The sequence below is a fragment of the Onychomys torridus genome, chromosome 19 (genome assembly GCF_903995425.1).
Source record: "Onychomys torridus chromosome 19, mOncTor1.1, whole genome shotgun sequence".
NCBI lineage: Eukaryota > Metazoa > Chordata > Mammalia > Rodentia > Cricetidae > Onychomys > Onychomys torridus.
Genome location: NC_050461.1, coordinates 16,232,793 through 16,256,337, shown reverse-complemented (window position 1 = coordinate 16,256,337; position 23,545 = coordinate 16,232,793). Strand labels below are relative to the sequence as shown.

Sequence of the window (23,545 nt, the reverse complement as noted above, 5' to 3'; positions counted from 1 at the left end):
CACTAGTACAGCTGCCCCATGGTGCTGTTACAATCTAACTCCTTTGCTCTGTATTTCCCTGCTTGCTGTAGATTACAGGTTTTATCAGCATATGCCATAGAGACTGTGGCTCCCTGACATTCATGTACAACAGGTCTCCTTTCTCACTTTGTTGCCCCCTCCAGTCACATTAGTCTCTGCTGTGGCTGAGACACGTGAAAGTGTCTCCAAGGGTTTACATGACGGGTCCTCTCTGTTGTGTTGTGACACCATAACCAGATGAGTCTCCCTCACCCCCTCGTCTACCCTCAAAGGCAGGGCATTTTGTTGACGTCTGTGTTTCAGGACATACAACAGTACTTAGAACAGTGTGGATACTAAACAAATACTAGATGGCTCAGCTCATGAGGGTATTTGCTACCAAGCCTGGCCCCCTGAGTTTGATCCCCAGGACCAACTGCAATAAGTTGTCCTGTGACCATGATGAACCATGGCACACACACAAATATAATAATTTTATATAATCTTGAATGAAAGGATATGACCCCAAAGGAATGGTCATGATATGGTTGTAAAATGACAGGATGGGTGCTTAATTGAAGTATAGGTCTTCCGTATAGTTATTTACCATATAAATTTGGGTAAGACACAGCCTCTCTGTGGCTCAGCCCCTCTGTCTAGAACATGTGGGCTTTGAGTTGTTTTCAAGTCTGTAGGTGTAAGGGCCTGTGGTTCATCAAAAGGGCCTGTGGTTCATCAAGACTTTGCTTATGTTGGAGTTGGTTGTGTGCAAGAAGACCTCCGAGTTAGGTAAAAGAATAGTGTTTCTGTTGGTGGCCTTGTTAGTCACCTACCAGCCAAATGCTGATATTATTTTAATTTTTCCTTGTATTGAGAATAGATATTCTCTCACACACTGTATCATGATTCGTTCCCTCTTTCTACTCTCAGCTTGTCCCCCACTTCCCTCCCACTCAGATCGACCCCCTTTCTGTCTTCCACTAGAAAACAAACAGGCTTCTACGGGAATGTAGTAATATAATATAATACAATACAATACAATACAATACAATACAATACAATACAATACAATATAATATAATACAATACAATACAATACAATATAATACAATACAATATAATATAATAAATACAATATAATATAATGTAATATAATGTAATATAATATAATACAATATAATATAATATAAACAATTAACATAACATAATATAATATAATGTAATAAATATAATATAATGTAATACAATATAATATAATAAATATAATGTAATATAATATAATATAAACAATATAATTAACATAATACAATATAATGTAATACAAAGACAAAATAAAACCTAGCCCATCAGAATAGGACAAAACAAATAGGGGAAAAAAGAGTACAATAAAAAGAAACCAGAGTCACCACTGGTTCACATACTCAGGAATCCCATTAAAAAAACAACAAAATAAAATGCTAAACTGTAACCCATAATATATAGGCAAAGGATCTGCAGGGTAAAAAAGATATGAGAAAAAAATACATAGAAATAAGATAAATTTTAAAAAGGAAAAGCCTGACATGTTATTGTGAGATAAGGAACCTATCTCCAAAGATGTCATTGAGTTCATTTTCTGTTGGCCATCTACTCTGGTCATGCAGCCTGCCCGTAGAATAGTTTGTTCCCCCAGTGAGACTCCCTTCAAAAAAACTAATTTTCATTTGCAAGAGGTTCTCAGTAGGAGATTGCTTCTGGGTTAGGGATGGGGGCATGTGTCCACTTCTCCTTTCAGCTCTAGGACCCCGTCTGGTGCAGACCCATGCAGGCCCTGTACATGCTGCCTCGGTCTCTGTGAGTTCATATATGCATTGATCCTTTGATTTATAGGGATGGAGACTTTTTTTTTTTAATGTAGGCACTTGCTGGTATGAACTTGCCTCTTAGAACCATCTTCATCATGTCCCATAAGTTTGGGTATGTTGTGTATTCATTTTCACTGAATTCTAGAAAGTCTTTAATTCCTCTCTTAATGTTGGCCTTGACCCATTTTTCATTTAGAGTTGATGTTTCGAGATCCCTCAGCCTCTCCATATTGTCTGGCTGTGGATCTCTGTATTTGTTCCCATCTGATTCACCAGGAGCTTCTCTGATGATGGCTGAGCAAGGCACTCATCTATGAGGATAGCAGGATGGCATTGAAAGTCATTTGGTTTTGCCCCAGGTCCCTGGGCTATTTAGTTTCAGGTCCTTGGTCACCCAAGGACCCAAGCAGTTTGGGGTATGGGTTCCACCTTGTGTAGTGGGCCTTAAATCAAATCAAATATTGATTGGTTACTCCCATAAGCTTGGTACCACCATTACAATAGCATATCTTACAGTCAGGACACTATTGTAGATCAAAAGGTTTGAGATTGGGTTGGTGGTTACTTATTTCCTTCGGTGGTATGCAGAGTACCTGTTAGAATTCTGCCCTCACTCCAGCTGCATGACCACACATGCGCAGTTAAGGAGTTAAGCAAAGGGTCTTGCGTCTTATGTCATCAATGTGAAAGGCATGGTCACACAGTCAGTGCATGCATGGTGTAGCTCCATAAACCCACCTACACATATTCACCAGGAACCCTTAAAAAGCCAGATGCAGAGCCGGGCGGTGGTGGCACAGGCCTTTAATCTCAGCACTTGGGAGGCAGAGGCAGGTGGATCTCTGTGAGTTCAAGGCCAGCCTGGGCTACAAAGTGAGATCCAGGAAAGGTGCAAAACTACACAGAGAAACCCTGTCTCAAAAAAAAAAGAAAGAAAGAAAATAAAACAAACAAACAAACAAACAAAAAACCTGTTCAAAAAAAAAAAAAGCCAGACACAGACCCCCACCCCTGTCTCCCTCCCACCATCTTCCCCTCTCTCTGCACATGCTTTCCTCCCCAGGCCTGTTCTCTTGTCTCCCCACACCCCCTCCTCCTAATAAAGCTCTGAAACCTATACTGGGTTCTGTCATGACAGTGACCTTTCCACGCAGAAACCAGTGCCAGCAAACAGCGCTGTACCAGACTCTAGCACATAGGTGTGAAGGTTCTCTACATGCACCAGCTCGACCTCTTCATATTCCATGAGTCGTGTGGGTGTTGTCTTCAGCAATGGGAGCCTTGCTGTCAGTTTATGGAGAGCAACCTACAGTCTTGGCAACAGCCTGGGTTGTTTGGGGGTTCCTGTGGGACCCCTCTGGCCAAAAACTCAAATAAATATAACCAAATCCAAGTACAGGAAGCTTCATTTAGTGACGAGAGATGATCAGTTGGAACTCTGTCTCCCCGTTATTTGGCTGCTGTGGAATAATCCTTCTGTACATTATGAAAATGTGTTGCTCTCATTGTTAATAAAAAACAGATTGGCCAGTAACTAGGATTTTGGGGGCAGAGAGGATGCTGGAAAGAAGAAGGGTGGAGTCTGAGGAGTCTTGAGCCAGCTGTGAAAGAAGCAACATGGAAAGATCATAGATGAGGTAAACGAGCCTCGGGGCAGCACATAGATCAATAGAAACAGACACGTCTCCTGGTTAATGTAAGTTGTTAGAGATGTGTTTCTTCACTGCAGCTGGCATGAGACTGAGTCTAGGAAGCCATGCTTGGCTCTGTTTTTGTGTGTTCCAAACCATTTTTTGACCTTTCTCAGGTTTTATGAGGATCTCCACATTGGATGCCACATGCCCTTTCTGTCCCTCCAGCCAGTTCCCAAATAATGGCACAGAGACTCATTATTAATTATAAATGCTCAGCTGATAGCTTAGGCTTGTCTTCAGCTTGACTACCTACTTCACAGGCCTCCTTGCATTTCTGGCAGGCTTGACTGGTGGGTTCCCAGGGAATGCCTGTTGGAGGTGGGGACTGGGGTAACAGGATGAGTGGGGAGAAGTGTTGGAGGAGAAAATATGATCAATGGAAATGGGTCAGAGAGGAGGGGGAGGCGGCAGCATGTGGTTTACTACAGAGTTCAGAGTGACACTGTGGAGGATTAGATTTGGAGGGAAGGTGGGAGAGGTGAAGATCTGGTTAGGCTACTTGCTTCTCTGGTTGGAGTGCTTGAGGATTCCTAGGGAATGCCTGCTGGAGTCTGGAGTCTGGGGTGGGGGTTGGGTGCTGTGGATATTGATCTGTATAAATAAAATGCTAATTGGCCAGTAGCCAGGCAGGAAGTATAGGCGGGACAAGGAGAGAGGAGAATTCTGGGAAGTGGAAGGCAAAGGAGAGAGATACGGCCAGCCGCTGCCATGACAAGATGTAAGGTACTGGTAAGCCACGAGCCACATGGCAACTTATAGATTAATAGAAATGGGTTAATTTAAGATAGAAGAAGTAGATAACAAGAAGCCTGCCACAGCCATACAGTTTGTAAACAATATAAGCTTCTGTGTGTTTACTTGGTTGGGTCTGAGTGTCTATGGGCCTGGCGGGTGAGAGAGATTTGTCCTGACTGTGGGCAGGAAAACTCTAGCTACAGTTGGGGGAGGTGAATAAAGCAATGAGGGTGGGGGTGGGGAAAGGGTGTGACCTACTGGAGCTGGGAGCTAGGGCCCTGTGTGGAGAGGCCACAGCAGGTGGTCTGCTACAGAGCTGGGATGAGACTTGGAGGAGAGGAGGGAGGGGTGAAGATCTGAAGTTAGGCTACTTCCTTCCCTGGCTAGAGTGCCCAAGGTGGGGTGGGGTGGGGTGGGGAGCTTGGATAAAGCAATGAGTGGGGAAGGGAAATTGGAGGATAAGACCTGTGCAATCCATGCCCTGGAGCTGGGGCCAGGTTGCTGTGGAGGAGAGGCCAGGGCAGCTGGTCTGCGACAGAGCTGGGGTGAGACTGGGGGTTGGCTTTGGAGGACAGGATGGAGAGTGGAGATCTAGCTGAGTCCCTGGACGAAGCCAAATGCCACTTTATTTTTGAATCATATAGACGATGGGGACCTCTCCATTCTAGGCAGCAAAGCAAGGGCCACGGTTGTGTACGAACAGGAGTGAGGCAGGCAGACAAGGAGTAAAATGTGCACATATTACTTCTCTCCTGCCTGCAAGGGACAACTTCCATATCCTCTCTGACCTTCTTTCCCAACCACCCCCCACCCTTCTCCCCCGCACCCCAGTCTCTGGTTAAAGCTGTGTTTCAAATTCTGGTGCTTAAGAGGTCTATAAATCAAAAATGCCTGTGACCTGTGAGCCCCAAAGGGCTATTGTTCATGTAAGCTAACAAGCCACATGTTTTTGCTTCTGTAAACAAGCTTGATTGCCCAACTGTACAGGATGTGCTTGATCACATATAAGCAGGAAGTACGTCAAGATGTATGCTTGCCCATGATTGGACAAAGGCAGGAAGGCCTTGTGAGTTTTTCCTAAGTCTCTGACTAATGTAATTCATACATTAATATGTATATGTATAAATATGTAATACCATTCTCTGGGAACCCCAGGGATGGACCTGGGCAGTGTCCATTGTCCTGGCCAGTATTTAATAAAGCTTGCTTCAAATTTGGTTCAAAAATTGTGGTAGTGGTCTTAGTCTCACTTGATGGGATTAACATATTTCTCTCTCTCTCTCTCTCTCTCTCTCTCTTTCTCTCTCTCTCTCTCTCTCAAAAACAAAGGAGCAAAAGAATAGGACAGGATTCATGAAACACAAGTAGCTTCAAATGCACAGAATGAAGGCAACTAGAGTTGAAATGAAAACTTAAATAGTCAGCCCTTCCTGTGAGGAAAGTGAAGGGTCTAGGCAAGCTCATGCCTGAGGCATATAATATAGCTCCAGCCGGAGCATCAGCGTGGTGGAGAAACACACACACCCTCCTGCTTGACTTGCTCTTAGTTACTTCGGTTTTAGTTGGTTTTAAATGCTACTCATTTGGAAGGTCTCAAAGCTGACTATGTTACAGCGGCCACGAGGTTCCCTGTTGGTGGGGCCTCTGGCTTGTGGGAACAGGAGCCTGAGTCATGTTTCAGGAGCATTGAGGCCATTTGATTGAAACTACTGACCCTTCGGTTGGGCCTGAACAAGTGTAAAATAGCCCCACCAAATCTTACTAACACGTTCACCGTCTGTACAGGCACCCTTTCAAGGGCCATAAAACTGCCTACTTCTTATCCTGTAAATGTATTCAAGCTCTGTCTTGGGGAGAAAGACTTGAGGCTTCTATCTCCATGCTTGGCCCCTTACAAATAAACTCCTTTTCACTTCTCTTATCACTAAAGGGTATTTGGATTTGGTTCAAGTTTACAGCCTGAAAACAAACAAACAAACAAACAAACAACCCACAAAAAACTACTGCAGCCAGGTGTGGTGGCACATGCCTTTAATCCCAGCACTCAGGAGACAGAGGCAGGGCAACCTCTGTGAGTCAGAGGCCAGCTTGGTCAGGATAAGCAAGTTCAGATCAACCAGGACTATGTAATAAGACCCTGTCTCAAAAAAACAAAAGAAAGGCAGAGAGGTGGTGATGCATGCCTTTAATCCCAGCACTTGGGAGGCAGAGCCAGGCGGATCTCTGTGAGTTCAAGGCCAGCCTGGGCTACCAAGTGAGTTCCAGGAAAGGCGCAAAGCTACACAGAGAAACCCTGTCTCGAAAAAAAGAAAAAAAAAAGAAAAAACAAAACAAGCAAACAAACAAACAAAAAACATAACAAACAAGAAAGAAAGAAAAGAAAAGAAAATGGCATGGTGGTATACAAAATTACAGATGAACAATTGACATTTAAGAACAGGAAGAGGTGGCTGCTTAGCCTGAATTGGAAGATAGGGCATAGACAACGTGTGTGTGTGTGTGTGTGTGTGTGTGTGTGTGTGTGTGTGTGTGTGTGTGTGTGCCGCACGCGCGCATGAGGGGATATTGCATACATGGAAGGGGGCAGATTATGAGGGTTGGAGATTTTCTCCTTTTTAAAGTGGTCTGCAGAGATAAAAATCTTTCACTGTAGGTTCCAGGGATCCCGCAAGTGCCATCTCTCAGGCTATAGAGTGTGGCGGGGTTGTTTTGTTGTTGTTTGGTTGGTCCTCCCTCCCTCCCTCCCTCTCTCCCTCCTTCCCTCCCTCCCTCCCTTCCTTCCTTTCCTTTTCGAGACAGGGTTTCTAGAACTCACTTTGTAGACCAGGCTAGCCTCAAACTCTGAGAATCCACCTGCCTCTACCTCTAGAGTGCTGGGATGTGCTTTCTTGATGGCAGCAAATAAAAATCTTACCCATTATGCAGGGAAATGTGAGCAACCATCTATTCAAAATATGCAAGAAAATGCAAGCGACCATCTATTTTCCAAATCGGCCAGGTTTGCTACGCTTCTCCCAAACACTTTGCTCAAGCCATGCTCATTGCATCTGGAACAGGGGCTCTTTTGATGTTGGTTGCAGGCACCTAACACACTGAGCCAGCTAGGAGGACCTGGGTCAGACCAGCTTAAGGAAGTCCTTGATCCACCCCCATTGCATTCCAAATTGACCCGCGGCCAGAAAAGACGGCGATCTGACTCGAAGACTCTTAAGAAAGCCCCATCCCGGGCCACTGGCGGCTGGCACAGCCCACCCTGGGTGCCGGGGTGCAGAGGAACGGGGTGCTGGGGATACAGGCCAGGCCGGAGTTGGCATCTGAAAGGGGAGCACCCGGGAATCTCTGACCACAAGGTGGCGTAGAGTCCTCATCCAAGCTGCTGTCTGTGCCACCGGGCTTCACTTGCGTGGTTCACCCTGGTACCCACGATGTCGCTTCAGAGAAAGTTCAAAGGCCAGGATGCTCAGATGGGAGTGGGATAGAATTCTATAATAATCATTACCTCGTATTCTGACTGCAGTAACCTGTTTTTTTGGTTTTAGGGACAGAGGAGAGATGCTTTGGGCTTTATTTTTAGAAAATAAAATAAAATAAAACCTTTCTCAAAGTATTTTGATTAGTCTACTAAGGATGCTTGTTTCGCCGGTGGCTCTCTTCAAAGGAAAGGACGACAGTGTAGTCTTTGCAATAGCAAGCCAGTTTAATGTATGAAACACATACTCCATAAAGTCCCACAGAACTGAGATTCCTTTACATTCCTTTCTTTCTTTCCTTCCTTCCTTCCTTCCTTCCTTCCTTCCTTCTTTCTTTCTTTTTCTTCTTCTTCCTCTTCCTCTTCCTCTTCCTCTTCCTCTTCCTCTTCTTCTTCTTTTTCTTCTTCTTCTTCTTCTTCCTCTTCTTCTAATTTTAGCTAGGCGTCATGTCACATACCTTTAATCCTGGCACTTGGGAGGCAGCGGCAGAAGCAGCCAGCTCTCTGAGATTGAGACCAGCCTGGTCTACTGAGAAGCTCCAAGACAGCCAGGACTACACAGTGAAGCTCTGTCTCAAAAAACCTGTGTGTGTGTGTGTGGGGGGGGTTGTATGGTGTACATGTATACATGCATTTGGCATGGCATTTACTTTTCTACATGAAATATATATGATGAAATTAACTTATAGTACACAGTTCTGTTGATGCTAACTGCCAATTAAAAGAAAAAATATTTTTAATTATATTTGTAGTTTACAAATGGAGCCTGTAGGCTAGGAGTGATATATTTCTGTAATCCCGGTATTCAGTCAGCTGAGGCAGGAGAATCATTATTTCAGGCTACTGTATAGCCTGGGCTCCATAGTGAGTTTGAGACAAGCCTTAGCTTCACAGTGAGATCTTGCCTGAAAAAGAGAGAGAGAGAGAGAGAGAGAGAGAGAGAGAGAGAGAACACACATCTATGAATCCAATAAAGCTAACATGAGCTCTTCTTTTTGCAGTTTTCAACCTTAAAGTTGAATTAGATTGTATTTTAATTCTTTACAAACCTTTATAGAGATAGATGATGAATAGATGATTGACAGAAAGATAGGAAATTGATAGGTGGGTAGGTGATAGATTCTAGGAGCAACAATTTTGCCTAAGCAGACTGCCAGGGCAGACACAATATTGTGCTAGAAACAGCCTTGAAGAGAATCCATAGCTTGTGGATTCCTAAGCTCTTGAGATGTGTCACCGTTATACCACACTATCACCACTAGAATAAATTCCTAGAGACTCCATGGTTTTAAGAAATACAAGTTTATTATCCTGTAGTTTGTAAGAACTCTATAAAATTCTTGCCACTCTGACACAGGTGCCCTCTGGTCAAGATGTCAGCAGGGCTGTGTTCCCTCTGCTGACTCTCAGAAAGCATCTACCTATTTGCCTATTTGTAGAGGATGCCCACATCCTTTAGCTCACGACACTCTTCCTCTGCGATGCTGGACACTCAGTGATGACTTTTCCTTTTCCAGTGTGGAAATGTACTCCAGACTGAAACATTTGCTCCAGGAAGGAGGTTCCTCAAGTCTCAGGAATAGAACATTTCAAGAGTCCCTGGCAGCCTCAAAACTGACCTGATTCACAAGACTTCTCCTTCTCCAAAGGTGTATCAACAGTGAAGATGGTGCAGAGAACCCCAAGGGTCTACCTCCTCTGAGTTGTAACCCGTGTATGGTCGGGCTTGGGGTGATGCACAGTCTTTGAGTCACCCTTCTCCTGTAAGCACCCCCTCGCTTGTACTCCTATGAATGATTCCAGTCAATTCCTTGGCTTGCCAAGTTGCACGTGGTAGAATTTGAATCTTTGCTCTGTTTATTGTTAGTTCCCTATCGGTGATGAGTAAGTATTGTTTGTGATTCCCTAGGAATAGCCACGTGCTTCAATTGATTCCTACTGTGGGGAAATGGCTTATGACTACATGGGAATAGATCCTCATCTAAAAACATTTAACTTGGCCACATCTGCAAAGTGTCTCATTTCATAAAAAAAAAAAATTACACTGACAAGTTGCAAGGGCTAGGATTTGGAGGTCTTTGAGTATAAATTCTGTGGCATGTGAAAGTATAACTACACTTTACAGGGTATTTGTTCAAAATAGGTTTCTCCAGAACTACTCTTCAAATAAGTCTGTGATCCTAATGGTTTACTCAACCATTCCTACAACTTAATCATCCTCTCCTAGCTCATACAAAGGAAAATTAAGGTTCCAGAGAGACTGACATCCATAATGTCTTATGAGTCATGAGAGACAGTTTCCCTGACCTCTGCTTCAACCCTTCATAACCATGGCCTCCTGAAAACAAATCAGTTCATAGTGCTGGCCTGCCTGGGTCCTTCGTGTGTGTGTGTGTGTGTGTGTGTGTGTGTGTGTGTGTGTGTGTGTGTGTGAGAGAGAGAGAGAGAGAGACAGAGACAGAGACAGAGAGACAGAGAGAGAACTTGGGACTCTAGGACAGGCTTGTGATTACTTTGGGAATGGTGGAATTATTGTTGCTAGCTACTGTGTAGTCCACACTGAGTCGCCAGCAGGTACGAATAAGTCACTTTGGGAAAAACAAAAAAACAAAACAAACAAACAAACAAAAACCACAATGCCTTGGCAGTGAACCTTTATGTTTGCAGGTGAGGTTTGGGTGGAAAGGGGGTGTTGGTTCAAATGTGATATTGCACCTTCTTCTTGGAGCCAACTGTGAGTATGAGGTGACTGGGCACACCTAGAAGACTTGAGAAGGACCAATGAGCTTTGTCCCAGGGCTGCACAGCTCAGCACTACAGAATGCAGGACTGGAAGTCAGAGAGCTGGGCTGCATTCTGCCTTCCCCGCATAAAGTGATCTGACCTTCTGCACAATTTCTAGACCTCTGAGTGTCTCAACTGTTTCATTAATAAAATAGAGAAAGTTACACTGTGAGTGTCAACCAAGCTGGATTCAGAGGACTGATGAGTTAATTACTTGTAACCTAGTAAAATAATTGTACATATAGGAAGTACTCTGTTCGTGTAAGACTTTTAAAAAAAAGTCTGTCAACCCTCACATTATTTAATGTCGTTTTGTGAAGCTGTTCCCTAATATGTGACTCTATTTGCCATAGTTATAAGTCACTGGCACGTGGTGAATGTCTTGATCTCCTTAAGTTGGGCCAGCGAGTATTCAGAATGCTTGAGATCTGAGGAGCTTCAGATGTCAGAGATTTTTTTTTTTTCAGGTTTGGAATATTTATGTAGAATTGCTGACTGGGCATTCCTCATCCATCATATTGCTGTTTTAAATGTTTCAAATTTTGGAGCACTTCAGGGTTTTCTTGTTTGTTTTGTTTTGTTTTGTTTTAACGCTCAGTTTGTACTGCCGCCACCCACTACAGATAGGTGCATATGCTCATGTAAACCACTAGATGGCAACAGAGGAAACCATACGTGAACGCTGTAGCCTCCTATACACTGAATTTAGAGAGGTTTTATCAGTCTTGAGCTTAGCACACACAAAATGATTTAGACCAAGAATACTGTGGCTTGTCTATCTAGGACCACCATCCGTTTTCCGTTCAGAAGTCCCACTTGTGCGCTTGGTGCCATCCAGGTCACCTTCTGCTCACACAACTTGTTTGAAATCTGTCTTCCCCCAAGCCTGCCACTCCTTTATGATCATATCTAAATTTTGATATGCTGCATTTTGAAACTAAAATTGTGTCTCTATACCTGACATGTTTTGAGATAACAAATGTATATGCACTCTGCATTCAGAAAGCCTTTAATCGGTCATGTTATTTCAAAATGTGAATGCTAATGTGCTCGCCTTCTAGTACAAACTGGAGGAACAGCAAACTCTCACACGTGTTTCTTTTTTCTTATTTTTTTAAAACTATTCGTGTGTGTGTGTGTGTGTGTGTGTGTGTGTGTGTGTGTGTCCACGTGCACACGTGGGTCATATTTGTACAGGAGCGAGAGGAGAGCAGCAGAGGGTGATGGATCATCCCCTAGGTTAAGTAGTTATAAACCACCACGTTTAGGTGCTGGGAACAGAATGCCGATCCTCCGAAGGAGCACCGAGCACTCCTCAGGGCTGAGCCTCCACACTGCTGTTTCTAATTACAACTATTAGTTTGAATTTTTAAACAAAAATACAGCTGGAAATGAGCACAGAGCACAGAAACAGGAGGATGACAGCGTGTACGTAAGTTCCGTACAGATCAGCGTCGATGACGTAAAGGAAGCAGGGTCCGCCGTCGCTGGGCTTGGGGAAGGAGGCGATCTGAATCCTGGTGGAGTAGCAAGTGGGGCTGACAGAGCAGAATCAGCAAGTCTCTCTCTGCCAAGCCAGAGTCACTTGGCAGCAAAATACAAGGTGTGTTAGCACATATAATTGATTTTAATTACGTGTTTTATAATTACATAAATCCATTAAGCATAAAGGGGAGGAAGTGCCGTGTTCTTAATGAAAAAAAGTTTTCCCTAACTAGCTATGGAACAAAAGAATACACCAAAAGTGTGTGTGTGTGGTGTGTGTATGGGGGGGGGGTCGTCAATTTATTTTACTTGAAGTGGATGATACACAGTACAATGTAATCCCAAGAATACATACTGTTCTTCAAATGTTCATATAGATGCTAAGAGTTCTTTGAAGCTGTGTAGATGAGGATTTCTCCATCTCCTTTTACCAAAAAGCCATGATCACGCTTAACTGACTCAGAAGGTAGACCTTCTATGTCATGCTCTGAGTTTGATGTAGAAAGGGCTTCAGAAGGCAGCCCAGGCTGTTTCCTGGTGCTGTCATAGGCAACTGTTAATCTTCCTGGTGATGTAACACTATAACTTCATACAGTCCTTGGTTGTGCTGTTAATTGAAAACCTTACTGAAGAGTCTCTTTTCAAGGTAAAGGTCCTGAAAGCTAATAGACTAGTCCTGAATATGGTGAAAATGATTCATTTTCTAGGAAGTCCCAGAACAGAGGAAGTTCAAAAGCTCTTGTATCCGTGGAGACTGGGAATTCTAGAGCTTTGAGAGAATCTTGAGAATAAAATAGATAACGTCTTCCACATTTACTAACTCTGGCATTAGAGGGAACTAGAACCTGCATGGCCTTTCCCAACATATATCGTCTCTGTTTCCAATATTGCTTTTGTAACATTGTATCATCACTGAGTACACAGTTAGTTGATAAAGTAGAGTCAGCTTTCCCAGAGCCCCTGAAATACTCTTTCAAAAGTAGAATGCTAGTAGATGTTTTTAGAGAACACTAAAGATTCAACTCGGTGAAGAAGCAACCTGAGTCTACTATCATTCCAGAAAACTCTATACACATTAATTCCCCTGTATAACAATGAACATAAACATTCTATCAGATGAGGAAGGGACTTCAGTAGTTCATTTGGTTCAGATCCTTGTCTTCCAGAAGGTAGGGTAGAAACAACTAAAAGTTGTACTTCACGCTTTAGTTCCTCAAATATATTTTGAGCATAAAGGAAAAAATTGGCAAGGAAAGGACTCAGCTGGGACCCCTGGTGTGGAGCAGAGAGGGGATGCTTTTAGGATAAACTTTGTAAGAAGTTGTCTTACAGACACCTCTGCTGTGATGCTGAGGATAGCATAACACTAATGATAACGTGATGGTGTGTCCTCTTCCCTGAGCACAGACGACACTCCAAACCTTCCTCACCCTTACCACTTCAGAAATGCCATCTTGGTCTACCCTCCCCTCTAGTCAGCTACATATCCAGATGTGAGGAAAGAGGAGAAGGAAATAAAAAGTATCATCTAAATGAAGACGAGGAGTAAACCAAAAATTAGTGTGAGGGAAGACAGTGAGAGAAGACATAATTCAGAGAGGAAGGAGGGAAGTGACTTTGGCTTGCGTTCATCGTATGAAACGCATAGTTTAAGTGTTTCCCGACCTTCTCAACAGCTCTCTGAGGTAGTTAATATGGACACTTGACAAAATAACACTCAGAAATATTGATTTTCACACAGATACCCAGTAACATAACTGAATTCCAATTTGACATGACTTAAAATCCTGCACCAATTTAAAACGGACCAACATGACACACTAGTCGTTATGAACACATGTTGAGACTTCATAAGTATGGGGAGGTTGTCTCTCTATAAATGGATGTTGGAAATAAGATTTTGGATGGACTTCTGTAAGTAAGTGTCAGAGAGATAGCAAAGGAAGAGGTTGCCCCCTGAAACTCTAGCATCAGGAAATCAAGCACCCTGACCTTTGAAAGGCGTAGCTAGTTATCAAGGCTTCATTTCAATACCTTCTTGTCTGTCTTCCTCATGTTCCTCAACCACCCTGTCTCCGAGGAAGCTATAGGGACCCTGGGAGGTGTCACCCACACATAGAATATTGGGTATGGAAATATCTCTCCAGTCCTGGCACGAAGGGATACGGATATGCTTGATGTCTTCACTCCCAGGAATGAACCCAAACACTTTCTTGATGCGATGTCTGATGAGAAGGCGCGAGTGCTCCTCGGCAGCTTGTTCAAAGAGCGCCCTCTCGTTCTGGAGGTGGTTGGCCCAATAGTGATGCTGCATAGAGGTGAGGGGAGAGCAACATCTTGCCAGGCAGCTGGAGGCCAGAAGAGCAATGGTTGCCACAATGATCAAAATCCAGCCCAGCATCTACACATAATTAGTAGGGATATAATTAGTAGACGCAAGCATCAATCAATACAGCAAATATGCAAGAAACAGTCATGGTAAGAGGGAGTCCTACAAACCTCAGAACTAAAATGTGGGTCTTTGCTTCCGGTTTTTAATAAATATAATATACAGTGATGGTCATCTGATGTGGAAATAGCCATGATGGAAGGACAAGTCAGGTCATTTCAGTGTAGCTTTCATATTACAAAGGAATTTGACCTGTTCATGTGGGATGGATTCTAAGTACTGTCCTTGAAGTGATAGACGCTATGAACCACCAATTACCCTTATATAAAATGGTAAAACCTTGTCCTTTGCTTATAACCCAATCTTGCTTCTCAATCATTAGGTACAGACCCAGGCATTTGTTGGGGGCTTAATTAATATTTGATAATGATGCTGTCATAGGCACTAATGGTAGCCTCCCAAGATGTCTTCAACAATCTGCTACCAAGTACTTATAGACATGTCTTCCTGCATTCCCCTTATCTTTTGTAACCAAAGAAGTCAGCAAACAATTATAGGCTATACCTTGAAGTTCCTTATTGTTTTCCTTTTTAGATGAATTAGCTTTATTTTGACTACTTAGTAACTGCTTTTGAAACACTGACTTTTTTGTTTGTATTAGAATCTTTTTGTTCCCTTCCATATCATTCTTTAAAATAACATTTAGTGCTGGGCGGTGGTGGCCCACTTCTTTAATCCCAGCACTCAGGAGGTAGAGCTAGGTGGATGTACGTGAGTTCGAGGCCAGCCTGGGCTACAGAGTGAGATCCAGGAAAGGCACAAAGCTACACAGAGAAACCCTGTCTTGAAAAACCAAAAACCAACCAAACAACAACAAAAAAAATCATTTGGCAACTGGTAGGTAAAATAAAGAAGGTGAACTTTTTAGGTATGCTAACAGGCGCTTTTAGGAATGCTAACAGGATCCAGTCACAGGTGGGCAGTCCAACTGTCCTCTGCATCTGACCTTTCTCCTACAAGCTTTCTTAAGCTCCTCTGGCTGAGCTGGGTTTTTGTGACTAGTCAAAATAAACAAACAACAGCAAGAGAAACTCCAAAACAAAACAAACAAACAAAAAAACCCAACTTGACAAAGTATATCTTAATGGACATTTTCTGATTTTTCTTCAATTGAATATTATTGCAGCATTTCAGGATTCCATGTCTTGACTGTGATATTTCTAACTGAACAGTATCTAAATAACTGAAGGATAGCAGGCCAAAAGCCACGGAAGCCTTTGCAATTAGGACTTTAAGACAGAAGATGCTTTTATGATACGTGCTTTGAAAATATGTTTTAACTCATCCCTTTGCCAAAATGAAAAATTACACTTCTGAAATTGAACCTATTGCAGGCTCGAGTGTTCCTCCTATCCCATCCCACTCCCTGACACTAATTTGTCCATGAAAATTATATTTAGAGCCATCATTGGAGATTTTAAAAACACAATTGAGCTTCCTGTGACTTCAGAAGAGATTCTTAATATAGAAGAGCATAAAGGTGAAAACACAGAAAAACGTAGCACTATTCTGGTAATACTTACGATATTTATAATAATACTGTCCATCATTATTTTAACCGAGTCTAGGCTCAGTCGTGAGCTCTTTGAATGTATTAGTTAATTTTCTCATTCACAACCATTTAAGTGACAGATTCTATTATTGTCTTCCTTTCCCAGCTCAGGAAAGTGAAGCACAGAGCAGTTGTACAACTTAATAACAAACTTACTAAATGGTAAAGCACCAGGAGATAAGCAGGCCTACTGACTCCCAGCATCCTAACTGTGTGCAGGCAGCTATCCAGTAGAATTCATCCAGATGCATGGGATCTAACCCGTGCTCTGTAGTCAGATAATACGAGAGACAGCGGACATGTAGTATGTTCACAGGAACTTTAATGAGTTTGGAATAGTACGACAGAAAAAAATAAACTTACTTGTGACTGGTACCTGTGCAGAAGAGCCACTTCATCTCTTACTGGAATGACATCAGAAGGAGCTGACGTGTAGCATGGAAATCCAGCTAGGATCTCCTCCCGTTTGCTGGCAGTGACATTAGCAAACATTGGGTACTGGTCCACAGAGGCAAATTCACTCGCCGCACATTCATAGTAGGTGCCTGTCAGCAGGGTCACTGTCAGCCATGTCAGTGGAGCAACCAGCGCCCTCCTGGTGATGTTGAAGAACATGAGGCAGGCCAGCCTCCTCTCCAGAGGGCTGCTTCTCCGGTATGGAGGGGTACAGCTGCAGCAGCAGTATTCGCTGGCAACTGTCCACATCTGGCCTCTTAGAGCATAGCCCGCGATCAGAAGGATCAAGGCCGGAACCAAGAGAAAAGCTGAACCGTAATAGAAATTTTTCCCGACTTGACACGGACAACTGAATGTATAGGAGGAGAACAGTTGCTGCCCACAAATAGTCAAAATCGCAATCAGAGAATTGGTGCACGCTCCACCTCTCTGCAGAGACGAGAGAATACAATTGAGATTTGGTCTCATCGTGGAAGCTCTGACCCAGCCAGCTGGTGGCCCCTTCTGATCTCTGGACTCCACCAGCCGTGACCATTTTATAGGCTTGCGCTGGTTTAACTGGTTGTGTCAAGTGACCCGACATCCTTATATGTTGAAAGGATCCTGGAGTCCTCTCATGTGCGTTGTGAGTCCTGAGCTCATAAATTCACACCAGAGAAAGAGAAGGGGGTCTCAGTTTTGTCTGAAAGAGAGAACTTTTCAACATCCAGTCGTGGATGACCACAGCACATTTGTCAGGCAAATGCCCTCCATCTAGCTCCACACCACTTTGTACAACAAGAAATGTTAAGCATCAACCAATGCTGCCTAGGAAGCAAAACAGAGACACTTTTACCTCAGTGACAAACAGATTCCATGGCCAAAGCATTACAAAACGCCTAGAAATAGAAACTAATATTAGAAGAATCCAAAGTTTCTAGGAGGTCCCAAAACATTTTCTGAAAGAGAGGGGGCTGGGCACAACAAAGCCTCATCAAAACAAAGATGTTTGTTGACAGATTATTGCTATATGCTGATTTAAAAGTCAAATTTCAAACATATAGTTTTAAGTAAGAATGAAGTGATCAAACATGTGAGCTATTTGTGCTATTTAATTAGGAAACATTTACCATACAATTTCTATGGACCGAGTACTGGACAAGGGTTGGTTGGATTTTAAAAATCTTTGATCTTAGATTCTAGGATGGGTGTGGTGAAACGCATCAGTAGTGAACTGAGACAGGATGATGAGAAATTCATGCAAAGTGCAACACAGAAAGATAAACAATACAGTTCACAAAGCACATGAGGACACAGAAGACAGACCAGGCCAACCCTGGTGTGAAACAGGAATTCCAAAAGAAAAAGGAAAGGCTGGGCAGAGAAGCAATACTTGAAAAAAAAAAAAAAAGAGAATCAAGGTTCTCACATAGTAGAAGGTTGGTAAAGATAAAATCAGATCGAAGCTACAGAATGTGAAAACAGGCACAGTCTTAAAAGGTACCACACAGAAAAAGTAGATATTGCACCAAAATACAAGACACTCGATCTGGAGTGGAGTTCACATCAATGACAAAAGTGAGTGGAAGACATATATCTTCGGGGGTGTTAGAAGCAGCAAGGCATCATTCAAGACAGAGCAAAATCAAAACAAAGATGAAGAGAGCTCGTGCGTTAAGAGGATTAGGAAAAGTTGTATTTCAGCAAGAGGCAGATGAAGCCTGAGGGCAGACCTTTAGAGCAGATAGTGATGAGTCCAAAATGCTAAGCGATTCTCTGTTAGGTGTTGAAGCTATTACTTTATATTAATACAAATTAATATATAACAATATATTATTATAGCATTCTATCACTACGTGTCTACCAAAAATACTGAAAGTAAGATGACTAACTGGCCAGATGTTGCTGAGGATGTACAGCGGCTGGAGTTCTCACACGCTGGTGGCAGGAATGTCAGGTAGGACATCTCCCTCTGGAAAATTGTGGTTTTCTTAAAAGTAAATCCATTCCCACCATACAACGGTCACATCTGTTAGTTATTTGTAACAGATAAAGGAAAGCATATGTTTACGCGAACATTTACACCTGAATATACATAGGAGCTTCCTTCATAAAAGCTGTAAACTAAAAATAACCCAAATGTCCATCACCATATGACAAGCTGGTATATATCCATTATTACTGCTCTCAGAAGAATCAAAATGAAAAAAACAACTTGATATATATAACAACAGAAATGAATTAAGAATAATTTTCTAGATGAAATAATTGGAAAAAATAGATATGTATGATGTTCTTTATATACAACTCTCGAAAATATAACTAGGCATGTGGTATGTGCCTTGAATTCCAGTACTTGGGATGCAGAGGCAGGTGAATCCCTGTGAGTTCAAAGCCAGCCTGGTCTGTGTAGTTAAGTTTTGGGACATCCAGTGCTACATGTAGAGACCCCATCTCAAAACAACAAGAAAATAAACGCTAGAAATAAAAATGTGCACGAACAGAAAGCAGACCTGTGCTTGCTGAGACAGTAGGAAAGGGGGGATACAAAGAGAGGTCAAGAGCCATGAGAAATCCTTTTGGAGTTATACATTTCTATGCCAGTGTTTGGATTTGTGGAAGAAATACCAACACTATCAAAAGATTTATTCTTTTTCTTTCCCCAGGAAACTAGGTCAGAGAATGCCAAGCAGGGTCACACCAGGAAGCAGCAGCCTGGGTCAGAAGGTGGGAGAAGGAAGAGAAAGCCTGGGCCGGAACCTTTACTGGGGGATCTGTAGGGAACATAAGGCAGGGCAGGGAATCACCTAAGATCAGTTTTTAAACAAATCTAGTGGGCTTTGGGGCATAGAGATTACCCCTATATGTCTGCAACCTGGCAATGGTTGATTTAGGGCAGGACAATATTAAGTCAGTATGTGAGCATTCGATAAGGTGATGGCCCTGGCATTTGACCTCTGGCTCACAGGGGAAATACAAATAGCTTATTATCTGGCCTTGTAATTAATGGATACCAAATAGATAAACATAGAACAGGGTGATAGCAATGTTAATTACATTGATTAAAAACTTGGTCTATATACTTATCAAACTGTGTATCAAACACATCTTGATAAACCATAAACGTTTTAAGTGTGACCACTGAAAGACTAGAGATATGCCATCTATAGATCATTTAAAACATAGAGGGAGTAAAAAGGGAATCTTCATAGGGAAGGAGAGAGTAAACAAAGACAAAAGAATGTTGAAGAGAAAAGACAAAACCACAGTATAAGTGAGACCAGGCACATCAACAACAACAATCAAATAACTAACAACGACTGAGCACTTACTATCTGCTAGGCCCTGTGTTAAGAACACCGAATCTCCTCAATAATCCAGTCTTGAGATATGACAAGATTAAAGAACTTCCCTAGCACCACACACAGATGAATGGAGGAGTCAAGACTAGGACCCAGGTAGCCTGGCACATGTCTTTAACCACCATAGCAGAACTGGTTTAAACCTGCCCATGCAGTGTTTTTAAAACAGCCATGCTGCTTGTAAGTGACACTCCCCAAAGTATACCACACACGAAGCTTGAAAAGAAAGACATGGAATCATGGACCACTGGGAATAATAAATGGTATTAGGAGAAGGCAAGGCTGGCTACAGGTAAAGAGGTAAAGGGCTAATTGCACACTCCATAATAATAATAATAACAATAAAAAAAGCATTATGAAGACATGAAAGTGTCAGTTTGTACATCCATGACTGCATAACTTTAAAATATATGAAAGGAAGATCTGGCCGAATAAGAAGGAAGAAATCCTTCACAGAGAGATTTTTAAAGTAACACTAACAAATGTGTTGATCAAATAAACAAAGGTAGATAAAAGATAAAATAAATCTAGCAAGTTTTGCCCAAGTCAGATTGTTAAAGATGCATGGCATTTTATGACCTAAAAGTAGAGGACAAATACCTTATTTTATAAGTTCCACAAATAATTTCCCTTTAAATAGTGTGGGTGATGCAAAGGATCACCAAGGAAATCTCAGTATTGGCATCTAGTAACAAGGAAGTGGATTCAGAAACCATGAGGGCAGTGTACTTTAGTGGTGGGTTAGTAAAGTATGGTATAAAAGCCAAAGTGCCCACTGCTTATTTTGTCTGGCTTAGGAGTTAAGAATGACCTCTGCATTTTAAAATGGTTGAAAAAAATCTAATATGTGACATGAAAATGAAATTAAGTTCAAATGTCAGTGTTTATTAATAAAGTTTTAATTGGAAAAAAGGCATATCTGCTTGGGGATGGCTGCTTTTGAATTGACAGCAGGATGAAGTCATTACTACAGAATCTGTATGGCTGCAAAACCTAACTTACTGTCTGGTCCTTTACAGAAAGTTTTGCTAACCTGATGTTAATCTGTATAAATAAATTATCTACAATGGCAGGTATCATTGTGGATAAACCTCAACAAACAACCTTGAGGGAAAAGTTCTGGCCATGACTTGCGAGCTGTATGGCACCACTCTAATATAAAGTTACAAGTACTATTTCATATTCTGTGTGGATGGTAATATATGTGGAGCTTTAACGCATGCATAGGAATGATAAATACAAGGTCCACAGACTGGCGACCACTAAGCAGGAAAGGAAGACGGGGGCTGAAAGGATCCTGGATATTTTAGCTGGTTCAGCCTGAAGCATATATAGCAAAGCTTGGTAACACATACCACATCCTTCTTCTGTGTTTATTATCTCATATCTTAAAATACATTCATTACAGTATCTGGCACATGAGGAAATCAGGAAGAACATTATAGAGCATTCCCACTGGGAGCTATGTAGGACACAGTAGAGCACTGGTTGAACCCTACTGGAGTAAGGGCTTCGTTGATACAGATCTGTAAGGATTTGCTTTGTAGATTTCTTTATGGCATAGCCACCTGTGCTAGCTTGGGTTAACACTCCCCTTGCCCCTTCCCCACCTACACTTAAGCTTTTCTGCCTCTGTGTTCTCACTTTTATATCCTATGTGTTCTATTACTCCACCAGGGCCTCTCCTAGATGCCTCAGGTGACCACACACACCCATTTTTCCAAAAATGCACATGTATGAAAATCTGAGCTAAAACCCACATAGAGAAGGAACATGCTTGTCATTCTGACCCTAAGTGTCCTCACTTAATACAATATATTCCAGACCTAATGCATTCTATAAATGTTTTAATTTTAGTTTTCTTTATTGTTTACTTTGATAAAAATGAATCCCAAAGTTAGTTTGCTGTTGTCTGTCCTTCTTGTAGTTTTCCCATGTATACTACTTGGCGGGATCCAGTTTCACAATCTCTCTCACAGAGCACAACCAAGTGTATGACTGGGAAAATCAGATCTGAGCATTACACCTGTCCTTAGGGGGCCGGCAGGGTCACAGGACAAATCATACATTAATTTTATATAAGGAAAGCAGGTTAAAATAAACACAAAGATTAGCTTAAAGTAGAAATGAGTGGTGTGTGTGTGTGTGTGTGTGTGTGTGTGTGCATGTATTTGTGCACATACATATAGAGGCCAGGTCTTCCTCTGTCACTCCTTATTTTTACTAAACTGGATTTTCATTGGTTCAGCTAGGCTGGCTAACCCATGAGCTTGCAGAATCTGCCTGTCTTAGCCTGCTGGGGTTATAGGCACAATCTGTAGCTGCAAAGTTTCTCTCTGGGTCCTGCCAAGCCCCGGCAGTCCCACAGCCCACTTATAAAATAATCACTCAGAAGCTTATATTATTTAAACTGTTTCGTCTAATGGCTCAGGCTTCTTGCTAGCTAGATCCAACATTTTAAATTAACCCATTTCTATAAATCTATACCTTGCCACGTGGCTTGTGGCTTACTGGTATCTTACATGTTGCTTCGGATGGCAGCAGCTGGCAGCATCTCCTGACTCAGTCTTCCTGTTCTCAGAATTCTCCTCTCTCTTTGTCCAGCCTGTACTTTCTGTCTAGCTACTGGCCAATCAGCACTTTATTTATTAACCAATCAGAGCAACACATTCAGAGCATACAGAACATCCCACAGCACTAAGTAGCCAAGCCTGACTTTTTAGGATGCTGGGGATTTGAACTCAAGTCCTCTTGCTTTTACACTGTTATCCAGTGAACCATCTCCCTGGATCCTAGAGAAGATCTGTAGGAAGACATGAGACTCCATACAGGTGCTTTGGTAGCTGGGGTTGCTACTGTCTTCTGTTAGGATTTTCCCAATTCTTTACTCAGTTGTCCAGCTGCCTCTCAAAGGACCCTGGGTAGAGGTGTGGTCTGAGACACTGTTTACTCGTGGTGACTGACAGCTGAGTAAATTTGACAAGATTGAAGAATGCTCCTTTCTCTCAATCCCAGCTCCAAATTCTGTTCTAGCCATCTTAACGATTCTTAGTAAAAGTAGAATCACAGCACTTGGACATGAGTTTGAACCAATTCTCCTCCTCTTGATCTAGTGTCAGGGCAAACATGGGTCATTTACGTTCAGAAGTACCAAACTATGTTTTTTCCCCCCTCTTTAAGAGTGGGGTGTTTTTACATAAAAAAGAAAGGGCCCAGGAAACGCAAGGTGTACTTAACATCTGTACTCAGATGTTAAGAAGTGTTGAAGGATGCTGAGTTTCATAGTCTGAAAAAGAGCAAACCAGTGTCCAAGTGACAGAGGCCATGGTTGTGTTTGCTCGCCAATGTCTGCCAGGCACCCAGGTCCTGGGTCTGATCTGGAGGGCCATTGGCTGGCCAACAGCCTTGTCAGCCTGGAGGAAGGTGTCACCTTTTCTAAGGTACCCCCATGACGGCTTGAAGCTTTGTAGTGGCCTTGATAGGACCACCACACAGCCATGGGTGGGTATTGTCGATTACAGTGCCACCTTTCCCTCACTACAATCACATAGGTCTTTCCTGTTTATCTCAGGGATCTCTTACCCTGAGGGCCAAATTACCGCCAAATTGACAACGTGCTGTCAACTGCACAATCGTAGCTGTTTAATGTCTGCTTCTAAAGTTTTTCATCAACCATGTTGGAATGTATACGATAGATGGAGGGGGGGGTGGTGGTATTTGGAATCTGCAAATGTAG

General features: G+C 42.5%; 1 protein-coding gene across 1 annotated transcript; it reads right to left on the bottom strand.

Moving 5' to 3' along the window:
• Positions 1-14,025: 14,025 nt before the first annotated feature.
• On the bottom strand, positions 14,026-16,936 carry Calhm4 (calcium homeostasis modulator family member 4). The gene is made up of 2 exons (XM_036168641.1): positions 16,376-16,936; positions 14,026-14,412 (listed from the first exon to the last, which is right to left on the bottom strand). Exons 1-2 carry the CDS (start codon positions 16,934-16,936, stop codon positions 14,026-14,028), a joined length of 948 nt encoding a protein of 315 aa, XP_036024534.1.
• Between the last annotated feature and the right edge of the window lie 6,609 nt (positions 16,937-23,545).